The following is a 21,713-nucleotide window of genomic DNA, read 5'->3' on the forward strand; positions in this document are numbered from 1 at the left end:
TTATTTTTAGGATTTGATTTAGCTTTATTTATTTCTCATAAAATATATTTTGTATTTTAGCATTTGAGACATTTAAAAAAAAGTCGTTGTTAAAAGAATTAAATAATTTAATATATATTTATTAAAATTTTATTAAATACCACCATTTTTTTATACATTAACTTATGGAAGTTACCGTGTACAAATGCAGTGCCTACAGAAATAAGAGTGTGGAAAATGAACGTGTATCAGGTCACGGTGTGCATCGCAAACCCAAACCCAAACCAAAAGCTATTTATTCAAAAAATACGATTCAATCCAAAAGCTAGCGTGCAACATTTCATATCGTCATCACTCACTCACGCAACTCAACTACAGTAGCTAATTTTACCAAAATTTCCAAAACAACCCAACCACACCCAAATCTAAAATAACCATACATGGTAAAGGTAGTAGTTGTAGTAGGCCATCCCTTCTATCACATATTCCAACCTACTTATATCATACCATAGAAATCAATCATATTCATCAAGGGGATATTATATTAACATTAATACAAGTAATCACCTACAGACTAAAATTACACCATAAACTCATTACTATGTTTATAATAATATTATATTAAATACAAAAGCCAATGCTTTCTAATATATTCTAACAGTAAAAACAAACAAATAGCTGCCTCATCTCAATAGCCGGTAGGGAACTCGCAGTTTCCAAATCCTACAACAAAAGAGTTTCAAACCATAAAAGTCAATTAATGATCTTCATTAATTACATAAATCAATGCATTTGATTTTTCTTTTATATTTCAATCAAGTCATTAACAACACCCTCATAATTAGATTTTTAAGTGTATATTGTTGAAAAAGTTAAACCATTTTTTTCTAACCAACCTCACATGACTTTTGCATAGAAATTAGACCCACTTACCAATTCAACTTTATGATATCAAAATGTCTCTTGCTTAACAAAAAATTACCGATTCTAACGAAAACTTGTGTCTGTCAGGATAAAATGCTAAAAAAAAATAATATCATGTAAATTTAAATTCATCAAGTAAAATAAACAAAGTAGAGAGATTTTATCTACTTACTGGGAGGTTGCGTGACCACATATGCGGCACCACCAAAATCACACGTGCCAGCACCACGGGCCTTCTTCTGGTAATAACTGTTAAACGCATACGAAGCGTGTGCCTCTAACGTATTTGGATTATAACACGTCGCGCCGGGTTGGATCGGACGGCAATCTGCTCCTCCCTCTCCACACGCGTAATCAATTGCATCTTGGAGTTTATCCGTTCCAACGTTCCCGCTGGCTACACACCATGTCTGTCCGACGGACGTCTTTGACACTTCGCCGCTGGTGCCATTCACCGGAACTTCACTCTTGTTCCCGTTGACTGGGGTTGATTGCCTGTTCTCCAACTCCTTCAGTGTGAGTGGTATATTATAGACTTTCTGTTCATTAGGATAAAATAATCCGTAATTCCTCTCGGATGTGGGACCCGGTTTCTGATTCTCATTGAACAATGCAAATAAGTAAACGTTAAGTGGGTCCTGCGGTCTTAGAGGGGTCCCATTTCCGGTCAAGACTCTATTCACTAAATTCCCATTATACGACGCCGCATTTTCCTCGCTTGCACCAATCTCGTTTTCATCGCCCAGTGAAGGCCATCCGGTTTCTGTGACCACCATCTTTATGTCGCTATACTGGATAGCTGACATGGCAGCGAAAACGGCGTCGAGTTGAGCCTCCAAAAGGCTGTAGTACTTTAAACCATTTCCGGAATCCACCACTCCTGGATTTTCTTTGAACAAGGTGTAGTCCAAAGAAATCTCCTTTGAGTTGGCAGAGTATGCAAAAAATGGGTATGCATTGATCATGAGATATGAATTGGACTGACGCAGAAATTCCAACATGGGTTTCATCACAGGCTCAATCAACTCGGGTTTGAACGATCCGGCTGATGATGGGTACGAGTTCTGCAATGCACTGAGAGCTATAGGAGACGAGATTTTAATTGAAGAAAGGTTAAGCTTGACAAGTGAATTGTAAACGTTTTTCATGGCGGGTACAAGGAACTTGGTGGTATTTTTGGGGTCAACAAAAACTTCATTGCCGACGGCAATGGCTTCAATTTGTGTCTTGGGGTAATACTGAGAGATGTTGGCTTGGACCCATTTATCAGCAAATGATTGATCGGTGGCAGTGGAGGCAAGGAGCTCATTAGGCAGCGCTACGACGACGCTAATTCCTGAATTGGCAAGTGCTGTCAAAACGGTTGAGTCAGTGTCATAGAGCTTGATACGGTTGATCCCCTGTGATTTCAGAAGCTCCACCACTTTGTCCGGGGTTGGCAAGTCATTGGCTACTCGTCCGTAGTTTATTCCTATTATACCCGCTGCATCTGCAAATTAAACACAGCGTAATTTCATTAACAAGAATGAATAAGCACCAAAAGGATAAATAAACACGGACAACAACAAAAGAATAAGAAAAAAACCTGCAAAGACAAAGAAAGAAAGAAGCACAAGGAAGCACGAGAGAGAGAAAGTGAAGGATGCCATTGCCATGCTCCGGTTCTTAGAGCAGAGCAAGAGAGAGGGGAAACTGGCTGGTTAACCCAAAGATAGAGATATTTTTATAGAATACAAGTTGGGGGTGGGGTGGGGGATAGAGTTTTAGGGCTTGATAGTGGTGGGGTGATTGATGGTGGAGCCCGCGTGGGAGAATAGAGATAGCAAACACCAAACAGGCGAAACAGGTTTTTTTCTTTCTTCCATAATACAAATTTGCGTAGTTAACGGAACCCACCTACTTGACCGTTTCATTTCCACTCCCACAATTAATTTTTTCACTGCAAAACGGCAGTCCTACACGTGGTTAAGAGATCAGATCAGATGGCCTACGCCTGTCTCCATTCATTTTGATTGGCGCTAACGGATCTTTTGTTGAGTTGAGGGTTTAGGTGTTCCTTATTTTACCTCGCAAGTCGCAACTGTGATCTAGGAAGTTACCTGCGGTTTCTGTTTTGTTTCTCTTTTTCACTCAAATTTGAACGTTGGATTGCCAGCTGTGCTTGTCGTATTAGCATTGATCGTCAGACCCAGTGTCGCACATAAAGTTGATTACCACTATTTTATTATCATATTAACAATTAAATTTTTTATAATTAAATTAATCGAAATCAACGTCTAAGTAAACACCAATTTTATAAATAATATTTAAAATATACTGCATTTTTTTAAATAAAAATTAAAAATAGGAGTATAATTTAAAATTTTTTAAATTTATTAAAATCTATTTACTATTAGTATAACCTGTGAGTGTATAATATATTTTTTTATGCTTTATTTTTATTCATCTATTAAATTGTCACACTTTCATATCAAATAATTTAAAATATAAGATAAATATTATTGAATTATTTTAATTAATTTTGTCTCTTTCAAAAGAAAAATCCCTCTCATTTTGTTGGTAATATATTACATAATAAACATAGTCATTCTTAATTTTGTAAATTATAATTTAGAGAGACATCCTATGTAATGAAAATACTTTTATCATCTATATTTAAGGCCGCAACTTATATATGAAGCATCAGCATCATTTTGTTATTATAAGCACGGGGCCTTAGCAATAGTTAGTATATGATTTGTGAAGCATTATCCAATGATTACCAGTCCAATATGTTGAATAGTCTTTGTCACTGATTGCATGCCATTGCCAATGCTATTATGTAATGATATTAGCCATTTTGATTGTAACACCAGTTTAAAAATCAGTACTTTCTACGAAGAGTTTATAAATCAAGTCGAGTGATTGGATAAAAATTTATAAAAGTAAAGAATTGTGATGAGGTTGACATTAAGGTTGAATGCTTAATCTCCAAGTATAAGATATTATTACACATGTGTATTGTGTACTTCGGCTGCAATTGGGTCAATCTCTCTAGTTAATGAATTCACTTTGTTTTTCTTCATTTATTGTCAAACATTTCAACTTCCTGTATTATATTTCACATATATAATTTCTAACTTATTAAGTGATGAAAAGGAAAGCCAATAAATAATTATATTCCAAGCTTAAACATTATTTTGTAGCCGACCCATATCTTCATTGTGACAATTATATCCTTGCAATAAAATGTTTAAATAAATTCATGCAAGATAAATGAAAATTTTTAAGTTTTTTCAAAAAATAAAATAATTATTCCAAATAGAGGTATATAAAATCATTAGGTCGATGTCCACATATTTTTGGGTTTTCTTACATGTTTAAAATTCATTAATCAATATGTTCTGCAGGTAAAATGATAATTGGGCGGAAGAAGATATATACGGCAAGATATTTAAAATAAATAAATAAATTAGTAATATTCAATACTTTATGGTTTTATTTAATTTGAGACATCAAATTGGAAATGATTTGATGATAACGATTGATTCCAACCCTTGTTATTATACAAAAAAATATTGTTTGTTTATTGAATATAGTATTAAGGAACAATTTCTTAAATGATATTGAGACGAAAGAGTTGGAGGAGGATAATGATAATCCATGCCATTAGCAGAGGCGTGTAGATAGCTCCTCCAGAAAATTCCTTTTTATATGTTATATATATATAAAACAAAGCTTATCCTATAAGAGTTGAGAGGCAGACTTTTAAATGTGAAACCAAATTGGTACCGTTGATCCATAATGATTGATGTAAGATTGAAATTAGCTGTTTTTGGCAGAGGGTAGAGACGGAGAATCCACGCCATTTAGACATTTTAATTGTATTAAGAATTACAGGGCATTGCAGGTACTAGGTAGTCGTTGTTGGTTCAAGACCGTATTTTCCCCCTTGGCCCATTTCTAGTCACCTCATTAGAGTAGTCGACCTAATAAGGGTGATGTGTTGTATTACATTAGTTTGATATATATTTAATAAAATTTCAATAATTCTTTTATCTCGCACTAATTTTTGAATTGAATTTAGATGTATTTTAAAATAAAATATAAATCTCAAAGTCATATTATTGGAGAATAGATTGTCATAGGAGTAGACAGACCGAATGAAGCCCTATCCAAATCTTTTAAGTTTTTCCAAAGTTTGATAAAAATGTAATCTCAACCCATTTGCGGGAACATATGTTTGTGGTTATGCCTTGTTTTATGTTTATTTAATGGACACAGCACAGAGAAGTGGGTGTAGTGAGACGACAAAGGATTATGGTGTAGGGAGGTTTACCTAATCAAAATTTGACTTAGGGCATCCATTCAAGTTGTTTTTTTTTTTTTTTTTTTTGAAAAAAACAAGGCATGTGCAGGGTTAGTTGGAAGATGAAACAAACAGGGGCAGGTGGGAAATGGGCGTAAAGATGAGACAGTGAATGAGGTTAGGCTGCCTACATTTACAGTGAGTTGATATCAATTGGGACAGTTTAGTGGGTGAGGTCGGCAGGTTGCTGTTGTCGGGAGTTGCATTCTTGTGGCACACGGGAAATTCGTTCCCGCATCCCACATGCTTTACTTTCCCAATCTTCATTTTTTTGTCCATCCTTCTCTTCTCCACCACAAGTGATTAATACATGTTTTTTTTTTACCCTATTTTCAGTTATTTTCTTTGTTTTATATATATATATATATAATATATATATTTCAAAAAAATTTGCATTCTCCATAACTGAATATAGATAGTAAATATTCAGATATTATTAAAAAAATAGCTTGATCTAAATAATTTAAATTCGAACAAATTAATTTAATGAATTATTCAATATTCAAATATAATGGAATGTTAATTTTTTTTATTTTTTTTGAAAGTAATTGTGCTAAATGCGTAGGATTCTTTGACTGTATTATATTTTTTTCTATTCTTGTTGGACTGAGGAGCTCAATGTATACTGTGTTTCTACCAAATGCATTAATTTGAAGATTAAGAATGCAAAATTGTTCTTCTGTATTTTAGTATGGAAGGATTTGTTGCTTTATTGGCTTGGGGGTAATTTCTTCTGAGTTTGACATTGCACATTCCATAGGCATTGTTCCTTCCCATCCTTCACCTAGTTGCTTCAAGGTACGAGAGATTTTAGGCTTTGCATAGCGTCCTCCTTTACCTTGAATCGTTCCCTTCGCTACACTCTACTTGGTTTGGGCTATCAGAGGCTTATCTTGATTTTGCGATTTGGATGTTCTTTAATTTAGCTCTTCAATGTGTATTAAATTTTGCTAATGAAGATCTCAACAGTTTCATATGGTGATCGGAGCACAACAGCTCTAAAATGGCGGAAAGATCTCTTTTCTTCTTAATGTGGCTCTAAAATTTATGACCCTTTGGGCCTTAGACTTGTTGACTGTTTTGTGTTTTTATTTTTAATCTTATTTATATGCATGTAATTTGGGCCTTAGACCTTATAAATGCAATTATCTCTTATCTTAAAAAAAAAAAAAACTAATTAAAATTTCTCTAGACAAGTTAGCTGTAAACAATAGGACATATGGAGCAAGATCTAGAGAGGAGACGCCTTTTGTTTTGTGGACAACTAGGCTTGCAAAGATAAATCCATAAACCAAAGAAAACTGGGCCCCATATCGGATATGTAACTGGTGGCTCAGAAGCGTCGAAGAGCAGCCATCAAACCCCACTGAACCTCCAAACTTGTGGTGGCAGGCTCCTCATTAAGTCGACGTGTGCAGTTTGCCCCCCCCCCCCCCCTTACCCCTTTCTCTTTATCCTCATTCGCTGGTTAATCCACAGTCTCTATCTATCGTCAGCTTCCGCTAACCCCCCACCACCACCACCACCATCAACAACAATGACCACAACAAAGAATTGAAACGTTTTATGAGAACACATACCCATCACAAATCTAATCATTTCTGTGTATATTTGGTGACCTGTGTCTTGTTCTGGTGCGTGCATTTGTTATCCTTGACAGCTTTCGGTCTTCTTGCTTCCTCATGCCATACTCTACATGAATCTGCTTCTTATTCTTGTTTTTGGATTATTATTGGAGAAATGAGATCTTCAGTTGAAGAGATTATAGTTAAATATGCGAACTCTTTGTGATGCCTGTGAGAGTGCTGCCGCTATTGTCTTCTGCGCCGCCGATGAGGCTGCTCTCTGCCATGCTTGCGACGAGAAGGTATTTACATATTAAAAGTTCTTGCTTTTTCATAGTTTAGTCTGCCTTTGTACAACTTGGTACTCGAGCATCTGCCTTTATGGTGTAGAGATTTATTTATTACACATCGAAATCAATAAAACATTAATTTTTAGTGATAAATTTTCCTCTTTGCTGTGAAAATCTCCAAAATCCATTAGATTACAGGATAAAAATCAAGTGCTGGAAGCTTTAATTGCGATTCCAAACTTTTACCAAAACGAAGATAACTAAGAAACAGTAACTGAAAAAGGGCCTTTTCCTCTTCATAGAACTGCTATCCAGAAATGGGCATTCTATTGAAAGCTTTGTCTTGACTGAACTCATTGAACACCAGATGTTAACAGATTGTCTGGTCTAGCATCTGAAATTTTGAAGTATTTAATCAGAAGTTTTGAACTTTCAATTGAGTTGGCAGGTTCACAAGTGTAACAAGCTTGCTAGCCGGCACGTGAGAGTTGGTCTGGCAAACCCCAGTGATGTTCCCCGTTGTGATATATGTGAAAATGCACCTGGTAACTTTAGCAGCTTACTTATTTTTCTCACGTATAATTTTCATACTGAAGCTGTAAAGTCTTGATTAATTTGGTGATTATGGAAAAGGGTTTCAAATTTGTATGTTTATCTGATATCTTATTGGTAAAAAATGGAAATTTGTAGCTTTCTTCTACTGTGAGGTAGATGGAAGTTCTCTTTGTTTGCAATGTGATGTGACTGTTCATGTTGGAGGTAAAAGAACTCATGGGAGGTATCTTTTATTCAGACAACAAGTTGAGGTTCGTTCTTGATTTGTTCTTAGACACGAGTTATGCATAATTCTGTAATTTCTTTGATTTCTTGTGAATTGTGATGTCCACTGCTTTGCTTGTTGTCTGTAGTTTCCAAAGGATGCAGCTGAGCCATCAACTTCACATGCTATAATAATGAATCAAGATGAGAACAAAAAAGGACAAAATCAACAAAATCATGTGACGCCATCTGAAGCTAAATCTGATGGGCATGCCAGGATGGAGAATAAAATGATCGATCTGAATATGAAGCCTACAGCAGTTCGAGTTCACGAACAAGCTCCAAATGATCAGGTTGATTGAAAAGTTAAATTCGAATTGGTTCGCCAAGTAGGCAAAATAAATAAATAAGTTAATCAAGATCGACACTGTCTTGTTGGGACACATGCCCAGGAATTGTAAGATGTGGTTTCTATGCAAAACTCACAAAGGCCAGAAATTTGGTAGGGATTTATCAATGTCTCCCTTGCTGTCCCCATAGTTAGAATGTCAAGTGTCTATAATTTTCTTTCCTTTTTGTTTCGGGGAGATGGACAATGTGGCTTAAAAAAAACCCATTTGATAATGTGGTTGTTATTGTAAAGCCTGGACTTGGAGGACATTACTTTTGTTATCTCCTACCTATGCATATCTTTGCCAACGTCTTCTTCTAATTTTAATTTTTCTGATTTATTTTCTTATTATTTGATTTTGTTAACCTTTAAATTCTTTTATATTTTATAATTTTTAATAATTTTGAATTGAGATTTTTCCAAATAATATAAACTTTCTTTAACAACCGCTATATATTAACATATATTAATTCTTACAATTAATTATAGTAAGATTTATGTATAATCCATTATAGTCAACAACTATAAATAAGTTTAAATTAATCAAGCTCAAGAAGACTGCTAAAATATTAAATAAGTTAAATTTAAATAATATGATTTTTGCAAGTAACATATTCATTATCATTCTTAAGCTACTTAAATTCTCCATTGAGTTTTTCTCTATGAACTAAAATGTAAAATTTATGTAAAAATTGAATAATTTTTACCCACATTAACTTTATACTGTGAGGAGTTAAAAGATTAGTAACTTTTTGCTTTCAATTTCTATAAAAGTTGATGATGGATAAAAATATAAACTGTAAAATTAAAAAGACAAAGCCTTTTAAATTGTGCGGAAATACGTTAGATCGGTAAATTTAAATAAATTTGAGAGGTTTTAAGTATTATTTTATTAATTTTTATTTAAAATAAAGAGTTGAGAGACTAAAAATTTGAGACAAAATATTGTTTTTTAACAGAAACAAGACTTAAAATGTTAAGAAATTAAAAAAATAGGATTAAAATTCAACAAAACATTAGGTTGATTTTTCAAACACAAATAAATAGTTAAATACCTTTGCGGATTTTGCCTCTTCATCTGCAATCGTTGACTTGTAAGACGACTTCTACCCTCCGTTGATTAACTTCAAGTAAACGATCACAGCCGTGAATTTCATTCGTCGTAAGCAGAAAGGCAGACACTGATCTCTCTCCTTCAAGTAGCCTAGAGAGCGACAGAGAAATTGAATATCAGTGGCAGCCTCATCTCTCATCAGCTAGAAACCGAAGAGCTGCGAAGAAATTAAGCATGTCGGGAGTCACCACCAATCAAGAGGAGGACAAGAAACCCGCCGATCAATCGGCTCATATCAATCTCAAGGTCAAAGGACAGGTCCGATCTTCTTCCCCTTTTCCTCTTGCTTAAATGCATTACTTGGTTTTCACCCCACCTTTTACTAGGGTTTGATAAGTACCATTATGTTTTTCTGTTTTATACTTTCTTTGTGTTTAGGGTTTTAATTTACCCAACTGCAATTTTATTAGGGTTTCTGATTCTGTTCATCAGGTCTTGTTCTTTTCTTTCCTATATTTATATCCTCAATTATCAATGTGGGTTTCGTAGAATGATTAGATAGTCCCAAGTTTTTTCCTTTAAGGCGTCACTGCTGATTTTGAGATGGTTAAACTAAATTCGGATTTAGCTACTTTGGCGATGGTTATAACTCGGCTTTTGGAAGATGAACAATGAAGGCGCCTTCCCAAAATCATAGTCTGGAGCTAGTTTTACTTGTCGACTTTGACACTGCTTGGTTGGTAATTCACTGTAGTATTTTGTGCACTTGAAGAGAAAATGGTTTGGTGTCTGATGGAGTTGGGAACATTGTAATATTAAATATTTGGTTGTGAAATAAGAATTCTACTTGGTTGAAATAAATTGGCAGAATACTTTTTACAATTTGTGTAGAGCAATCACAGAACTTATTTCTCTTCTTTACTCGCTTACAAATTCTAGAATGAAAAGGGAAGAAAAAAAATCACAAACAATGGCTGCAACCTGCCCCCAGGAAAGAATCCTTGTGCAGAACGCTCTGCGCCTCTATACCAGGGGAAATGCCAGATTTCTTAGGTGCCTCTCCACAGCTGAATTAGCTCTATATATAGATTCTAGTTCTTTCCAGATGGCAATGATCTTGTGTATTCTGGCCCTTGTATTTTCCTCTGACAAACTAACCATCTTGCGTTTCATACCAGCTGCCTCTTTGTAGAACCTTCTCCTTCCATTCTTCTCTTTTCTATTCTGGGCTCTTTTTTACTCTTTTTTAATATACTTTCAGTTGTTATGGGCCGCGGCTTCTCTTCCTGGCTCTTTGGCTGAGTACCTAATAGTATCAGGATGTAAAATTCTTCCTCTCCCCGGGCTCCTCTCTTTTACAGCCTTTTCTTTTCCTTCATTTTATGTGTTTTTCATGAAGAAAATCCCTTTCTTACAACTTTGTTGCTGATTTTGACGTCTTGTCTAATCTGTTAAGCTTGTTAGGTAGGATTATTCTAGGTAGACCATTGCTGCTATATTTTGTCAGAGTGTCAGAGTGTTCTGTGTCATTTTGTAGGACGGTAATGAAGTTTTCTTCAGGATTAAGAGAAGCACACAATTGAAAAAACTTATGAATGCATACTGTGATAGACAGTCGGTGGAGATGAATTCTATTGCATTTCTTTTTGATGGCCGTCGTCTTCGTGGAGAGCAGACTCCAGATGAGGTCTCTCTCTGTCTCTCTCTCTCTCAATTTATTTGGGCACACTATCATCTAAGTTTCTTATGTCTAACATGTCTAATTTTTTGGTTGCTATAGTTGGAAATGGAGGATGGAGATGAGATAGATGCAATGCTGCACCAAACAGGTGGTGCAATTGCCTGATGCCTGGGTTTGATGTGTTATTAATGTATTAGGGATAAAATATTTGTATCATGACTTAGGGTCTCTGGATAACAATGGCTAGAGTTATCAATTTCTCTGGCAGTCCATCCTTTCTGGACATAGTTTGCTGTATAGCTTGGAGTTTGGCTCGCTTGCTTTAAAATTGTCTGTTTGAGGCATTTGAATGTGCTATTCCAAGTATTTGTTTACAAAGTTAAATCGTTGCTTTAGTTTTAGGCTCTGAAGTTTTTTGCAGATAGTATGAACCTTGTCCTTGGTGGGTCAGTTGCATGGGATGTTCTCTCTTCCCCATTCTTCCCTTTCAAAATTTCTTTTTTTCTGAAAATTTAAAATTTTGAAGCAGAGCCAGAGGGCACTAAACACCAACATAAGTCGAAACTATTAGAACAGTGAATTCTTTTAATTCGACGAATGCTTTTTACTGTCCCAGAGTTGATTGAACCCCTTCATTTTTGTTATCTTCTAACGAGTATACGCTTGCGAGTGGAGCTTATGAGTTATGATATTAAACATTAGTAATACAATATGATCACCAATAGTTTGTAAAATCAACGGTGTGAAGCTAACTCTAAGCCATCTTTATTTAAAGCTTGAATATTTGAGTCTAATTTGTTTATGCCACATGGTTAAAATCAATATGTATATAAGATTAAACTAGGAACGTTGAAATCGCAGGTTTCCTTATTCCTGTCTCTGTATTTGTAGGAAGTTTTTGAAAGCATTTTACTTGTTCTGTCTGTTATAGTAAGGTTCTTCCAAATTTTGGGGTATTTTTATAATTAATCATATGCTGATGTATTCTTTTCAAAATATTAGTGAAGGATATCATAAATAAATATTGTTTATAGTACCAATTTAATTTTAGAATCTTACAAATTGAAGAACAATTTAACGCGGCAAAGTTAAATTAATTAATCTTCTAGCAGTAAACCCTCTTATTTCAATCAGTTGATACTTCAAAATTTAATTTAATTTTATGTGAAAATAATATTTTATAATATTATATAATTAATAAATATTGATAATTTTTAAACTCCTTTTTAATATAAAATTTATATCATAATATATATTGCAAGATATTATTTTAATATAAAATTAAATTTATATCTTAAAGTTTAAATTTTAAAATAAAAAAATAGGTGAAATTATAATCTTTTTTAAATAATAACTCAATTAATCCTCTTCCTGAAATTTTTATTTCGCTTAAAAAAATATATAAAAAATATCAGACTTAATTTATAAAAATTAATTATAAATATGAGAGCTTTTTAAGTATATGCAATCCATTGTTGTGTTTATCGGATACTACCTTATAGGAACATTTATTATTAAAATAATTAAAACAGTATTAAATTATTTTTAAATAATTAATTATATTAATCACTTTTTTACAATGCTATTATTTTCAAACATATTTCATTCATACAAGATAATTCGACTTTAAAATAAATAAATAAAAATTATTTTAAAATTTATTAAATTAGGGTAAATATTAATTTAAATCAATAAAAAAGTATTTAGTGAAATATAAAAATTACATGAGAATGACATAGTAAAATATATAAGTTACAAATTTAGTGTTGGAGGTAGATTGATCCGTAGCTTTTCTAGTTTGAATACATTTTCTTGCTCTGTATTATTTTCCACTAACTGTTGTTAGAAGTAGGCCTCTAAAAGCATTATAAACATGCTTACCATTGTTTGTGAACTGCATTGTATTTTGGAAGGAAACTTTTCTTAGTTTAGTTTTTTACTTTGGGCATTTCTGCGTCACATTTAAGCTTATCTGGTTTGTGCCTGTTTATCAGCCTCCATTTTTTGCATACAACTTGATGACCATCAGTAATCTTCATATGCTAAATAATTTTCAACACAGTTTCACATAAACACAAAGGAAAGCCCACAAACTTATTTGATAAACACCTTATTTTTACTGAACATGCAAAGATTCAGAATTATACATAATATTAAAGCTACAAGCAAATGAATGGTAAAGCACCATTGCTGGAAACGACCCAAAAAGAAGTGAACGAAGATTCCAGTTAAAAGCAAGAAAGTTTTGCAGACAAATAAGAAGACAAAAAATTTATCAATTTAATTCAAATATGATAATATCCTAAGGTGTTCAGAACATGCTCAGAAGTTTAGTGCGCAAGAAGAAACACTACAAGTTGTGGGGTTAAACCATGAAACTGTCAATTATGATCAAAATAAAACAATCCCCAAGTTTTCTCATTTGTATGGCTAAAGCTTGAAAATTAGAAGATTTTTAGTTACAGCTTTTTTCCTACCCATTCATTGCTGAAGTAACTCACTGTGTGTGTGTGTGTGTGAGAGAGAGAGAGAGAGGGGGTGGGGCGCTAGTAGCAATAGCTTTTATCATTGTGAATGTAATCAAGGAGGAGGATGGCGATATCGGTAGATCTTTGGATGTGAGAACACCAGAACTCTGGCCACTGCAAGGATGAGCATGGAGGATGACTGTGACATTGGGAAAATTTGGAAGTTTGAATGAATTACAGAAGATGAGTTTAGGATGGAAACAGAGATTGAAACTTGAGAGTTGAGAGTAAGAAACTGAGAACGGAAGAGAGCAGTGGATAGAAGAGAGGAGAGGTGAGAGGGTGGCATCAGTCGTTGGGCCTTGCTCAGTGAGAACTGGCTAAGGAGTTTAATAGGCAGGCAAAAAAAAAAAGTAACTTTAGCATCACGTATAGGGTCAGTTTGATTTTCCAGTTTTTTTAACTCAAAATAACTGAACTAAACCAAACCAATATAATCATAAAAATAATAAGAAAAAAGAACTGATGCCAACTAAATATGAGTTGATTAATTTTTTTAATATTTTGCTACTTTTTGTTTATGTGGTTTATGTCTCTATTTTGAGCTTCACACTGGGAATATTTTATCTTTATTATGCAAATTACATGTATGATTTTTTAAAAAAAATAATTTGTCACTTCTGATGGATAGGTGTATTGACCTGTTCAAATCTTATGGTGTTTTAGACATGGACAGGCTGATTGGCTTCATTTTGTAGGATGGTAATGAAGTATTCTTCAGGATTAAGAGAAGCACTCAATTGAAGAAGCTCATGAATGCTTACTGTGATCGTCAGTCAGTGGAGCTCAGCTCTATTGCATTTTTATTTTATGGTCGTAGGCTTCGCGGGGATCAGACTCCAGATGAGGTCGCTCTCTCTCTCTCAAAAAAAAAAAAAAAATAGTGTTATTAATTGTGTAGGGCACACTACTGTTTAAGTTCATTGTTTCTAATATTTTGTTGCTACAGTTGGAAATGGAGATAGATGCGATGCTGCACCAAACAGGCGGTTCTATTTCTTAATGTATTAGTTTGTTGAGTGTTAATTTTCATAGGGGAAAAATATTATTAATTGCTAAGAAAAAACTTCGATTATCATACATTTCCTCCAAAGCCCAAATTGCCAAACACTTTGACAAAACTTAATTATTGCCATCATAATCTTCGTAATTTGTTACTAATCCGTCCAACTCTTGATTGGGATTGGGTGTGGTAAGTATTATCAATCGTAAAGATTATAGCTATCCTTTAATGAGATATAATAAGATTAAGATTGATATAATTAGATTATATATCAAGGTTTATCATATACCACTTTGGAATACTATAAATACTTTGTACATATTGTGATTAAATCTATACAAAAGACCACTGGCTTTATACCCTCAACAAATAAATAAATAATAAATAAACAATTGAAAATTCTAGAAAATTTCATATTTAATCACATTTTATTGATATATATATAGCTGACGTGTAAAAGATTTTTTAATTTTTATTTATATGTTAACATCTATTTTAAATTTAATTTTTATTTAAAAAATAAACTCTTATACAACAAAATTTACTATTTAATTTTTTTATTTTAAAAAACATATTAAAATATCTTTAATATTTTAAAAAGTTTATGAATTAATTTTTTTGTTAATTTTATTTATTAAATATTGTAAAAGAAAATTAAAATATTTCTTATACAAAAAATAATTAATAAACTTTTTAAAAATTTAAAAATAAATAATTATTTTTATATAAAAAATCATCTTGTAGTCTTAAATTAAATAATATAAAAACTTTAACATATGAGTTTTATGATTTAATATTATAGAATTACAATCGTAAAATTACTATTTTTTAAATTAGAAATTGTAATAAAATTTTTTGGTACAAATTACATTCACTATTAAAATAATATTTTAAATATTAATTGTTATACAAATTAAATACTAAATTTTAATTATTATATTTATCTAAAAAGTAAACTATCTTGTTTAAACGTTAATTATATTATTTCAACTAATTTATCTTCACATTAGTGTTAATTATATTATTTCAATTAATTTATTTTAATATATACATATATTTATCTAATATTCTAATATTATTTATTGATTAAATTTGAATTTAATCAAAATTATTTAATATTTGAATTAATAATAAATTTATGATATTTGATAATATTTTTATAAATTATTTTAATATCAACTAATCAAAATTTTAAAACTTATTACCTATTATTTATTAACTCAAATCGAAATTAATTGATGCTGCATCGAGTTGTCACCTATTTCGATTTTTTCAGAATCTTCGATAAAACAGTTTTTCAGAATCTTCGATAAAACAGTTTTTTAATTCTTATTTAGAATTATAATTTAAAATATACTATAAAATAATCCGTTCGAGTTCTTGAATTAAGGCTTTTGTTATTAGGCTTTTTAGACTTTATTTTTCTAATATAATCACTATTTATTAATATAATTATTTTAATATTTTTATTAAAATTGAATTATCATTATTGTATGATTAAACTATATTATCATTTACCATCCCTCTAATTATTTTTTTAATTTAAATTTATTATCTAATAATTTAATATTATGAGAATTAAATTTATTTTAATAATATTATCTCAATTCTGATTTTTTTATTAATGTATATAACCAAAATCCAAATATTCATTTATAATAAATATTAATTTTGGCTTTGAAATTTAAATATAATTATTAATAATTAAAAGAAAAAGATATTACCTAATAATTTTATATTATCAAATTATTTATTCAATTTTTAATTTAAAATTTAAATAAATTTGTTAATAATTAGAAAAACACTGATTATCTAATAATTTTATATTATCAAAATTTTTGTTTTACCTTTTTTTAAAGAATTATTTAATATTTAAATGTTATTTTAATAATTTTATCTTAAAAATTTATGTTTTAGCATTTATGAATATCTAAAACTTATTTTTTTTTAATTTAAATAATAAAATTATTATCCATTTAAAATTTCAAATTCAATTATAAATAATTAACAAATTTAGAGGTATATTTGAAAATCCATATATTCCTTCATCTTCCATTTTTATCTATAGTATAAATATACAATCATAATTTGTTTTTTTTTAATTATAATAAAATTAATTTTATATATTCTCACAACCACTAAATTTTAATTTTAAATTAATTGAGATTGATTTTATAGTGTTTTTTTCCTTCATTTCTGTTATAAATAACTTTTTAAAACTTAAATAATAAAAACTTACTTGAAAATAATATGCTTAAAAAGAAAGCTTGAACGATTACAAATCAATAGTTACATTAAAAAAATTTTATGTATAAATTTTAAAAATTGTCTGTGTATGCATTCATCCATTTAATAAATAGATAAGCAAATTTACCTTGAACACGTCATTTCATTTTTGTTTTCCCTACTTTATAGTTGGGGACAATTTTGGCATTTTCACTGAATACATAATATACTCATTAAAATTAAAGTGGATACATCTTAAAATTTAAATTAATAATATTTTATTGGCATGTTATTCATACACCAAAAGTTTTTTTCTCATGAGCAATCAGTCATGAGCTTTAGACCAATCAACTCAGTTATCAATTAGACCAATCAACTCATCCCACGACAACAAGTTTCATAAACACGACCACAGGTAATCAGTCATGAGCTTTAGACAGCCAGCAACCCCTTGCGCCTAAAACGTATATATAAAGATGGAAGCAAAGCAAACAGAATATATGAATAAAGGCTTCAAGGAGAAAAGGGAGCCCAACTAAGCATGGAGGACAACCACAAGAAGCAACAAAAATTCCTTCTCTTCTTCAGCTTCGCCGCAGTTTTATTACCCGTATGCCAATCTTTCAACTACACCGAAGCTCTTTCCAAGAGTCTACTCTATTTTGAATCCCAACGCTCCGGCCGCTTACCTTACAACCAAAGAGTCACTTGGCGCCACCATTCTGCCCTCACCGATGGCCTTGAACAAGGAGTAAGTGTGTTCATTCTCCGCCGACGACTCTATTGCCGTCTGTATTAATTTTGACGGATAATTGATATTGTTGTTCTTTTATATTTGAAGGTGGACTTGGTTGGAGGCTACTACGATGCAGGCGATAACGTCAAGTTTGGTCTGCCAATGGCCTTCACCGTCACAATGCTCGCCTGGGGTGTTATCCAATACGAAAAACAAATGTCTGACGCCGGCGAGTACCAGCATGCCCTTGAAGCTATCAAGTGGGGAACGGATTATTTCATCAAGGCACACACGCAACCAAATGTATTGTGGGTTCAGGTAACGCATTATTCATGTGGCATTTCCAGTCGCATTGCCATTGTTGATAGCGCGTGGGATATATATCGCATTTTGAACTACATTATTACAATTCGACATTTTCAGGTAGGTGATGGCTACACCGATCATTACTGTTGGCAACGGCCAGAAGACATGACGACATCTCGGCAAGCCTACAAGGTGGATGAGAAAAACCCAGGATCAGATGTCGCCGGAGAGACGGCGGCGGCACTGGCAGCAGCATCAATCGTGTTCAGGAGAACAAACCCACATTATTCCTACCTACTATTGCATCATGCAAAAGAAGTAAGTTAATAACGTTGTTAACATGTTAATACAAGGTAGGTAGGCTATTCACCAAAGTTCTCCATACAAGCCATATAATTAGAGAACTGGTTTAACTAATCCCAGATTAAAAATTTTTAAAAATTGGCTTTTCAAGTAAATGAGTTGAATCAATTTTTAAAAAGGGTTGGTGGGTTGTGATGCAGTTGTTCGAGTTTGGGGACAAGCATAGGGGAAAATATGATGAGAGTGTGAAAGCAGTGAAAGGGTACTATCCGTCGGTGAGTGGGTATAAGGATGAGTTGTTATGGGCTGCCTTGTGGCTACACAAAGCCACCGACAACGAGGCTTATTTGATGTATGTGTTGGAGAATGGCTATGGATTTGGTGGGATCACTTGGGCCATCTCTGAGTTTAGCTGGGATGTCAAGTATGCTGGTGTTCAGCTCATTGCTTCTATGGTATAACTTTATAAATTTAAAATCTTGAAAATACCTTGTTTCCATCATTATCCTTTAGTGTAATCCTTGAAATGAGGCGAGGGAAGATTCAAAGATTTGCTCTCTAACTAGCGTTTCTTGATAATTTATTGCAGCTGTTAAGGGATGAGAGGCAGAGAAAACACAAGCTCATATTACAAAAATACCGTTCAAAAGCAGAGCATTATCTCTGTTCTTGCCTTCACAAAAACAATGCGACTAATGTGGAACGCACCCCAGGAGGCTTACTACACATCCGCAAGTGGAACAATCTCCAATACGTATCCACGGCTGCATTTCTACTCACGGTTTACTCTGATTACCTGGACGCATCAAATCAGCGGCTTAAATGCGATCAGGGCATGTTGACCCCACAAGAAATTTTCAGTTTCGCAAAATCACAAGTAGATTACATATTGGGTAATAATCCAATGGGCATGAGCTACTTAGTTGGGTACGGTTTGAGGTACCCTTTAAAGGTCCACCATAGAGGAGCATCCATTGAATCATATAGAGGGAACAAGGGTTTTATTGGGTGCACACAAGGTTACGATCTTTGGTACAGCCGGCAAGATCCAAACCCTAATGTTATTGTGGGGGCCATAGTGGGTGGGCCCAATAACAAAGATGAGTTTTGGGATGAGAGAGAAAATTACATGCAAACAGAGGCCTGCACTTACAATACTGCAACTCTTGTTGGGGTTTTTGCTAAATTGCATAGATTCGAAGAGGAAGATTTGTAAGCTGATCCATCATCAGTTTGCGTCGAGCTCTAGCTAACAGAAACTTCATTAAAATTCTTCGGCCACAGAGAGTATATGAAATATATTAGCGAGATTTGGTTTTGAAGAACCAGTTCACCTACCACATAAAGATTTATAAATTTATTTTTCCTGTAAAATGTAAGCTAAAATCCCTCCCCCCTACAATTGCATTTGTTAATGAATTTTTTTGTTACATTGTGATTATTGATTTACAGCTCATGCAAAACCAAAAGAAACTTAATAAATAAATGCATGAATTTTGGTTGTCCAAAGTATTTCCAAATCCAGCCCCTTGCCATTGCCTGACTGCTGAAAACTGCAAGATCATAAAATTCAATGTTGTACTCTTACGTAATTACTCTTTTGGAAAAGCTTGACCTTAGCATTTCAGTGAAGAACTAACTCTATCCTCAGATGAGTCACAGATTCATTTTCTTTAAAACAATAATTTTATAATTCAATTGAATGTCAAGCTCCTAATAATATCTACAGTAAGTTGTAATTTATAAGAGTATACATCTACATCTGAAATTGAAGTCGTAATTAATTTGAGAAAGTAACTTTATATAATACCTCAATTTGAGAGATAACTTGTTAATATTTAATTTAATTTAATCTAGATGAATGTTTAATAATTAAGTACAATAGATTTTACTCTCTAAGCTCTTATTGAGTTTTAATTTTAATTGAAATTAAACGAATTAAAAAATAATTAATTTAAAAATATTATCTAAAATCCGAAAGGCAGCAAGGGTCTCTCTGTTGGCTGTTATTCTCCTTACTGTTGGGCAAATTATATCATTCATTTCTCAATTTTATGAGTAATTTTACATTCGTTTTTTAATTTTATTTTGCCAATAAAATATCCTAAAAATTTAAAACTAATTTGATATTCGTCTCTTAACCTTATTTTGTTGTCAATATATCCCTCATTTTATATTTCTTTATCAACTTCATTTTGTCACCAAAACATCTCTAAACTTTAAGAATAATTTGTTCATCCCTCAGTTTCATTTTCTTTCCAAAATACTTTTTAACTTTAATTTTATCTAAACAAAAGTTTCTCTCGCATGCAATAATAGATTTTTGAATTAAAAATAATGATATTATCTTTTTTTTTATTTTTTATTGATGTTGTATAATATACGTCCAAAGAAAACCGTGAATTAGTAACACAAAATAAGAGTCACGAGATAAGGATCTGACGAGTGGAAAACGCAGTCTCACTATAAGAGAAGGAGACCCAAACACTTTGACACTCAGAATATCGTTAAGACTCACTCCTGAATAAGACGAATTTTGATATAGAATTACCGTTATTAGACACATTCACCGTTATTAGACACATTCCCATTTTGTCAGAGATCGCAGGACTACCAACTTAATTGACTAACGATGTTCATTGTAAAGCAACCGGTCACATCACCGCCGGATTTTCAGAAAACACTAAATTTATCTTCATTCTCTCACGGTATAAAAGGAGAACGATCTCCTTTTGTCAGAGATCGCAGAATTACCAACTTAATTGACTAACGATGTTCATTGTAAAGCAGCCGGTCACATCACTTCCGGATTTTCAGAAAACACTAAATTTATCTTCATCCTCTCAAGGTATAAAAAGGAGAACGATCTCAAAGGCAAATGTATACTATTCTTTAACACAAAAGTTATAAGTAATTCATTGCATTCTCTTCTTGTCACGATACTGACTTGAACGTTGGAGTGGCTGTCGTGGGCACCCACCACCACCTCACACTTTCTTCCTTATAGGTTCTAGCCAATCACAGCTCAATTTCATTTTGGACACATTATCAATCTAATCTCAACAATATCATTTGGTTCTGCTGCCGAGAGATCTATTGAATCCCCTTCATTCATTTCGATTACGATCAATTTTCTATTTCTTTCTCTTCTCTCACTCTCAAAATGGTCGGTACCCCTACAGCCACAGCTAATGTTGCTACCAACGAATGAGTCATCATTTTCTCTGTAATACCCGGCTAGATTTCGGCATCGGAATCCCTACTTTTCGGCGGAATCTCCGTTGGAATCTAGAAGTTGGATGTCGGAAGGTTCTCGAAGGGTAAGAGAAAGGTTGGCTAAAATCGTTTTAAGTGTTTTGAGGTTTTGAAAGAGAAAGGACGTGAGTTGTGAAAAGGAAAGACCAAGGGAACAAGTGCAGGTTCGGCCGCCGAAAGTAATGTTCGGCCCAAGTTTAATCCGAAGTATCAACACACAATTTGCTACAATATTCAAATCTAGATTTAACATTTGCATACCTCCAAAAAAACTTTTCTCGTAAGCCCAAGTTTTGCCACTCGGACATGCGAAAGATCCGCCAAGAAGAGGGCAAGTCTTTAAGGAGTTTTATTTCCCGTTTCAA

General features: G+C 32.8%; 4 protein-coding genes across 4 annotated transcripts; 3 read left to right on the forward strand and 1 right to left on the reverse strand.

Annotated features, from left to right (window-relative positions):
* Positions 1-503: 503 nt before the first annotated feature.
* Positions 504-2,648, reverse strand: LOC110602291 (glucan endo-1,3-beta-glucosidase 14). Its single transcript, XM_021739775.2, has 3 exons — positions 2,489-2,648; positions 1,076-2,392; positions 504-702 (listed from the first exon to the last, which is right to left on the reverse strand). The coding sequence occupies exons 1-3, from the start codon at positions 2,556-2,558 to the stop codon at positions 668-670; spliced, it is 1,422 nt and encodes a 473-aa protein (XP_021595467.1). The 5' UTR covers positions 2,559-2,648; the 3' UTR covers positions 504-667.
* A 4,052-nt stretch (positions 2,649-6,700) lies between these two features.
* On the forward strand, positions 6,701-8,564 carry LOC110601044 (B-box zinc finger protein 19). The gene is made up of 4 exons (XM_021738035.2): positions 6,701-7,118; positions 7,555-7,651; positions 7,797-7,912; positions 8,015-8,564. Exons 1-4 carry the CDS (start codon positions 7,026-7,028, stop codon positions 8,225-8,227), a joined length of 519 nt encoding a protein of 172 aa, XP_021593727.1. The 5' UTR covers positions 6,701-7,025; the 3' UTR covers positions 8,228-8,564.
* A 764-nt stretch (positions 8,565-9,328) lies between these two features.
* On the forward strand, positions 9,329-11,386 carry LOC110600755 (small ubiquitin-related modifier 1). Its single transcript, XM_021737617.2, has 3 exons — positions 9,329-9,628; positions 10,848-10,997; positions 11,091-11,386. The coding sequence occupies exons 1-3, from the start codon at positions 9,545-9,547 to the stop codon at positions 11,154-11,156; spliced, it is 300 nt and encodes a 99-aa protein (XP_021593309.1). The 5' UTR covers positions 9,329-9,544; the 3' UTR covers positions 11,157-11,386.
* A 5,862-nt stretch (positions 11,387-17,248) lies between these two features.
* Positions 17,249-19,521, forward strand: LOC110602504 (endoglucanase 11). The gene is made up of 5 exons (XM_021740040.2): positions 17,249-17,499; positions 17,590-17,802; positions 17,908-18,108; positions 18,294-18,548; positions 18,683-19,521. The coding sequence occupies exons 1-5, from the start codon at positions 17,290-17,292 to the stop codon at positions 19,307-19,309; spliced, it is 1,506 nt and encodes a 501-aa protein (XP_021595732.1). The 5' UTR covers positions 17,249-17,289; the 3' UTR covers positions 19,310-19,521.
* The last annotated feature ends 2,192 nt before the right edge of the window (positions 19,522-21,713 follow it).

This window comes from Manihot esculenta, chromosome 15 (genome assembly GCF_001659605.2).
Source record: "Manihot esculenta cultivar AM560-2 chromosome 15, M.esculenta_v8, whole genome shotgun sequence".
Lineage (NCBI taxonomy): Eukaryota > Viridiplantae > Streptophyta > Magnoliopsida > Malpighiales > Euphorbiaceae > Manihot > Manihot esculenta.

Excerpts from the sequence above, each read along its gene's own strand:
- LOC110602291 (XM_021739775.2), bottom strand. The coding sequence starts at position 2,558 with ATGGCAATGGCATCCTTCACTTTCTCTCTCTCGTGCTTCCTTGTGCTT. Across the intron at positions 2,393-2,488 it reads TTCTTTCTTTGTCTTTGCAG|ATGCAGCGGGTATAATAGGA; the intron begins GTTTTTTTCTTA and ends TTTAATTTGCAG. Across the intron at positions 703-1,075 it reads TGTGGTCACGCAACCTCCCA|GATTTGGAAACTGCGAGTTC; the intron begins GTAAGTAGATAA and ends CTTTTGTTGTAG.
- LOC110601044 (XM_021738035.2), top strand. The coding sequence starts at position 7,026 with ATGCGAACTCTTTGTGATGCCTGTGAGAGTGCTGCCGCTATTGTCTTC. Across the intron at positions 7,119-7,554 it reads GCCATGCTTGCGACGAGAAG|GTTCACAAGTGTAACAAGCT; the intron begins GTATTTACATAT and ends TTGAGTTGGCAG. Across the intron at positions 7,913-8,014 it reads TATTCAGACAACAAGTTGAG|TTTCCAAAGGATGCAGCTGA; the intron begins GTTCGTTCTTGA and ends TGTTGTCTGTAG.
- LOC110600755 (XM_021737617.2), top strand. The coding sequence starts at position 9,545 with ATGTCGGGAGTCACCACCAATCAAGAGGAGGACAAGAAACCCGCCGAT. Across the intron at positions 9,629-10,847 it reads ATCTCAAGGTCAAAGGACAG|GACGGTAATGAAGTTTTCTT; the intron begins GTCCGATCTTCT and ends GTCATTTTGTAG. Across the intron at positions 10,998-11,090 it reads GAGAGCAGACTCCAGATGAG|TTGGAAATGGAGGATGGAGA; the intron begins GTCTCTCTCTGT and ends TGGTTGCTATAG.
- LOC110602504 (XM_021740040.2), top strand. The coding sequence starts at position 17,290 with ATGGAGGACAACCACAAGAAGCAACAAAAATTCCTTCTCTTCTTCAGC. Across the intron at positions 17,500-17,589 it reads CCGATGGCCTTGAACAAGGA|GTGGACTTGGTTGGAGGCTA; the intron begins GTAAGTGTGTTC and ends TTATATTTGAAG. Across the intron at positions 18,109-18,293 it reads TATTGCATCATGCAAAAGAA|TTGTTCGAGTTTGGGGACAA; the intron begins GTAAGTTAATAA and ends GTTGTGATGCAG.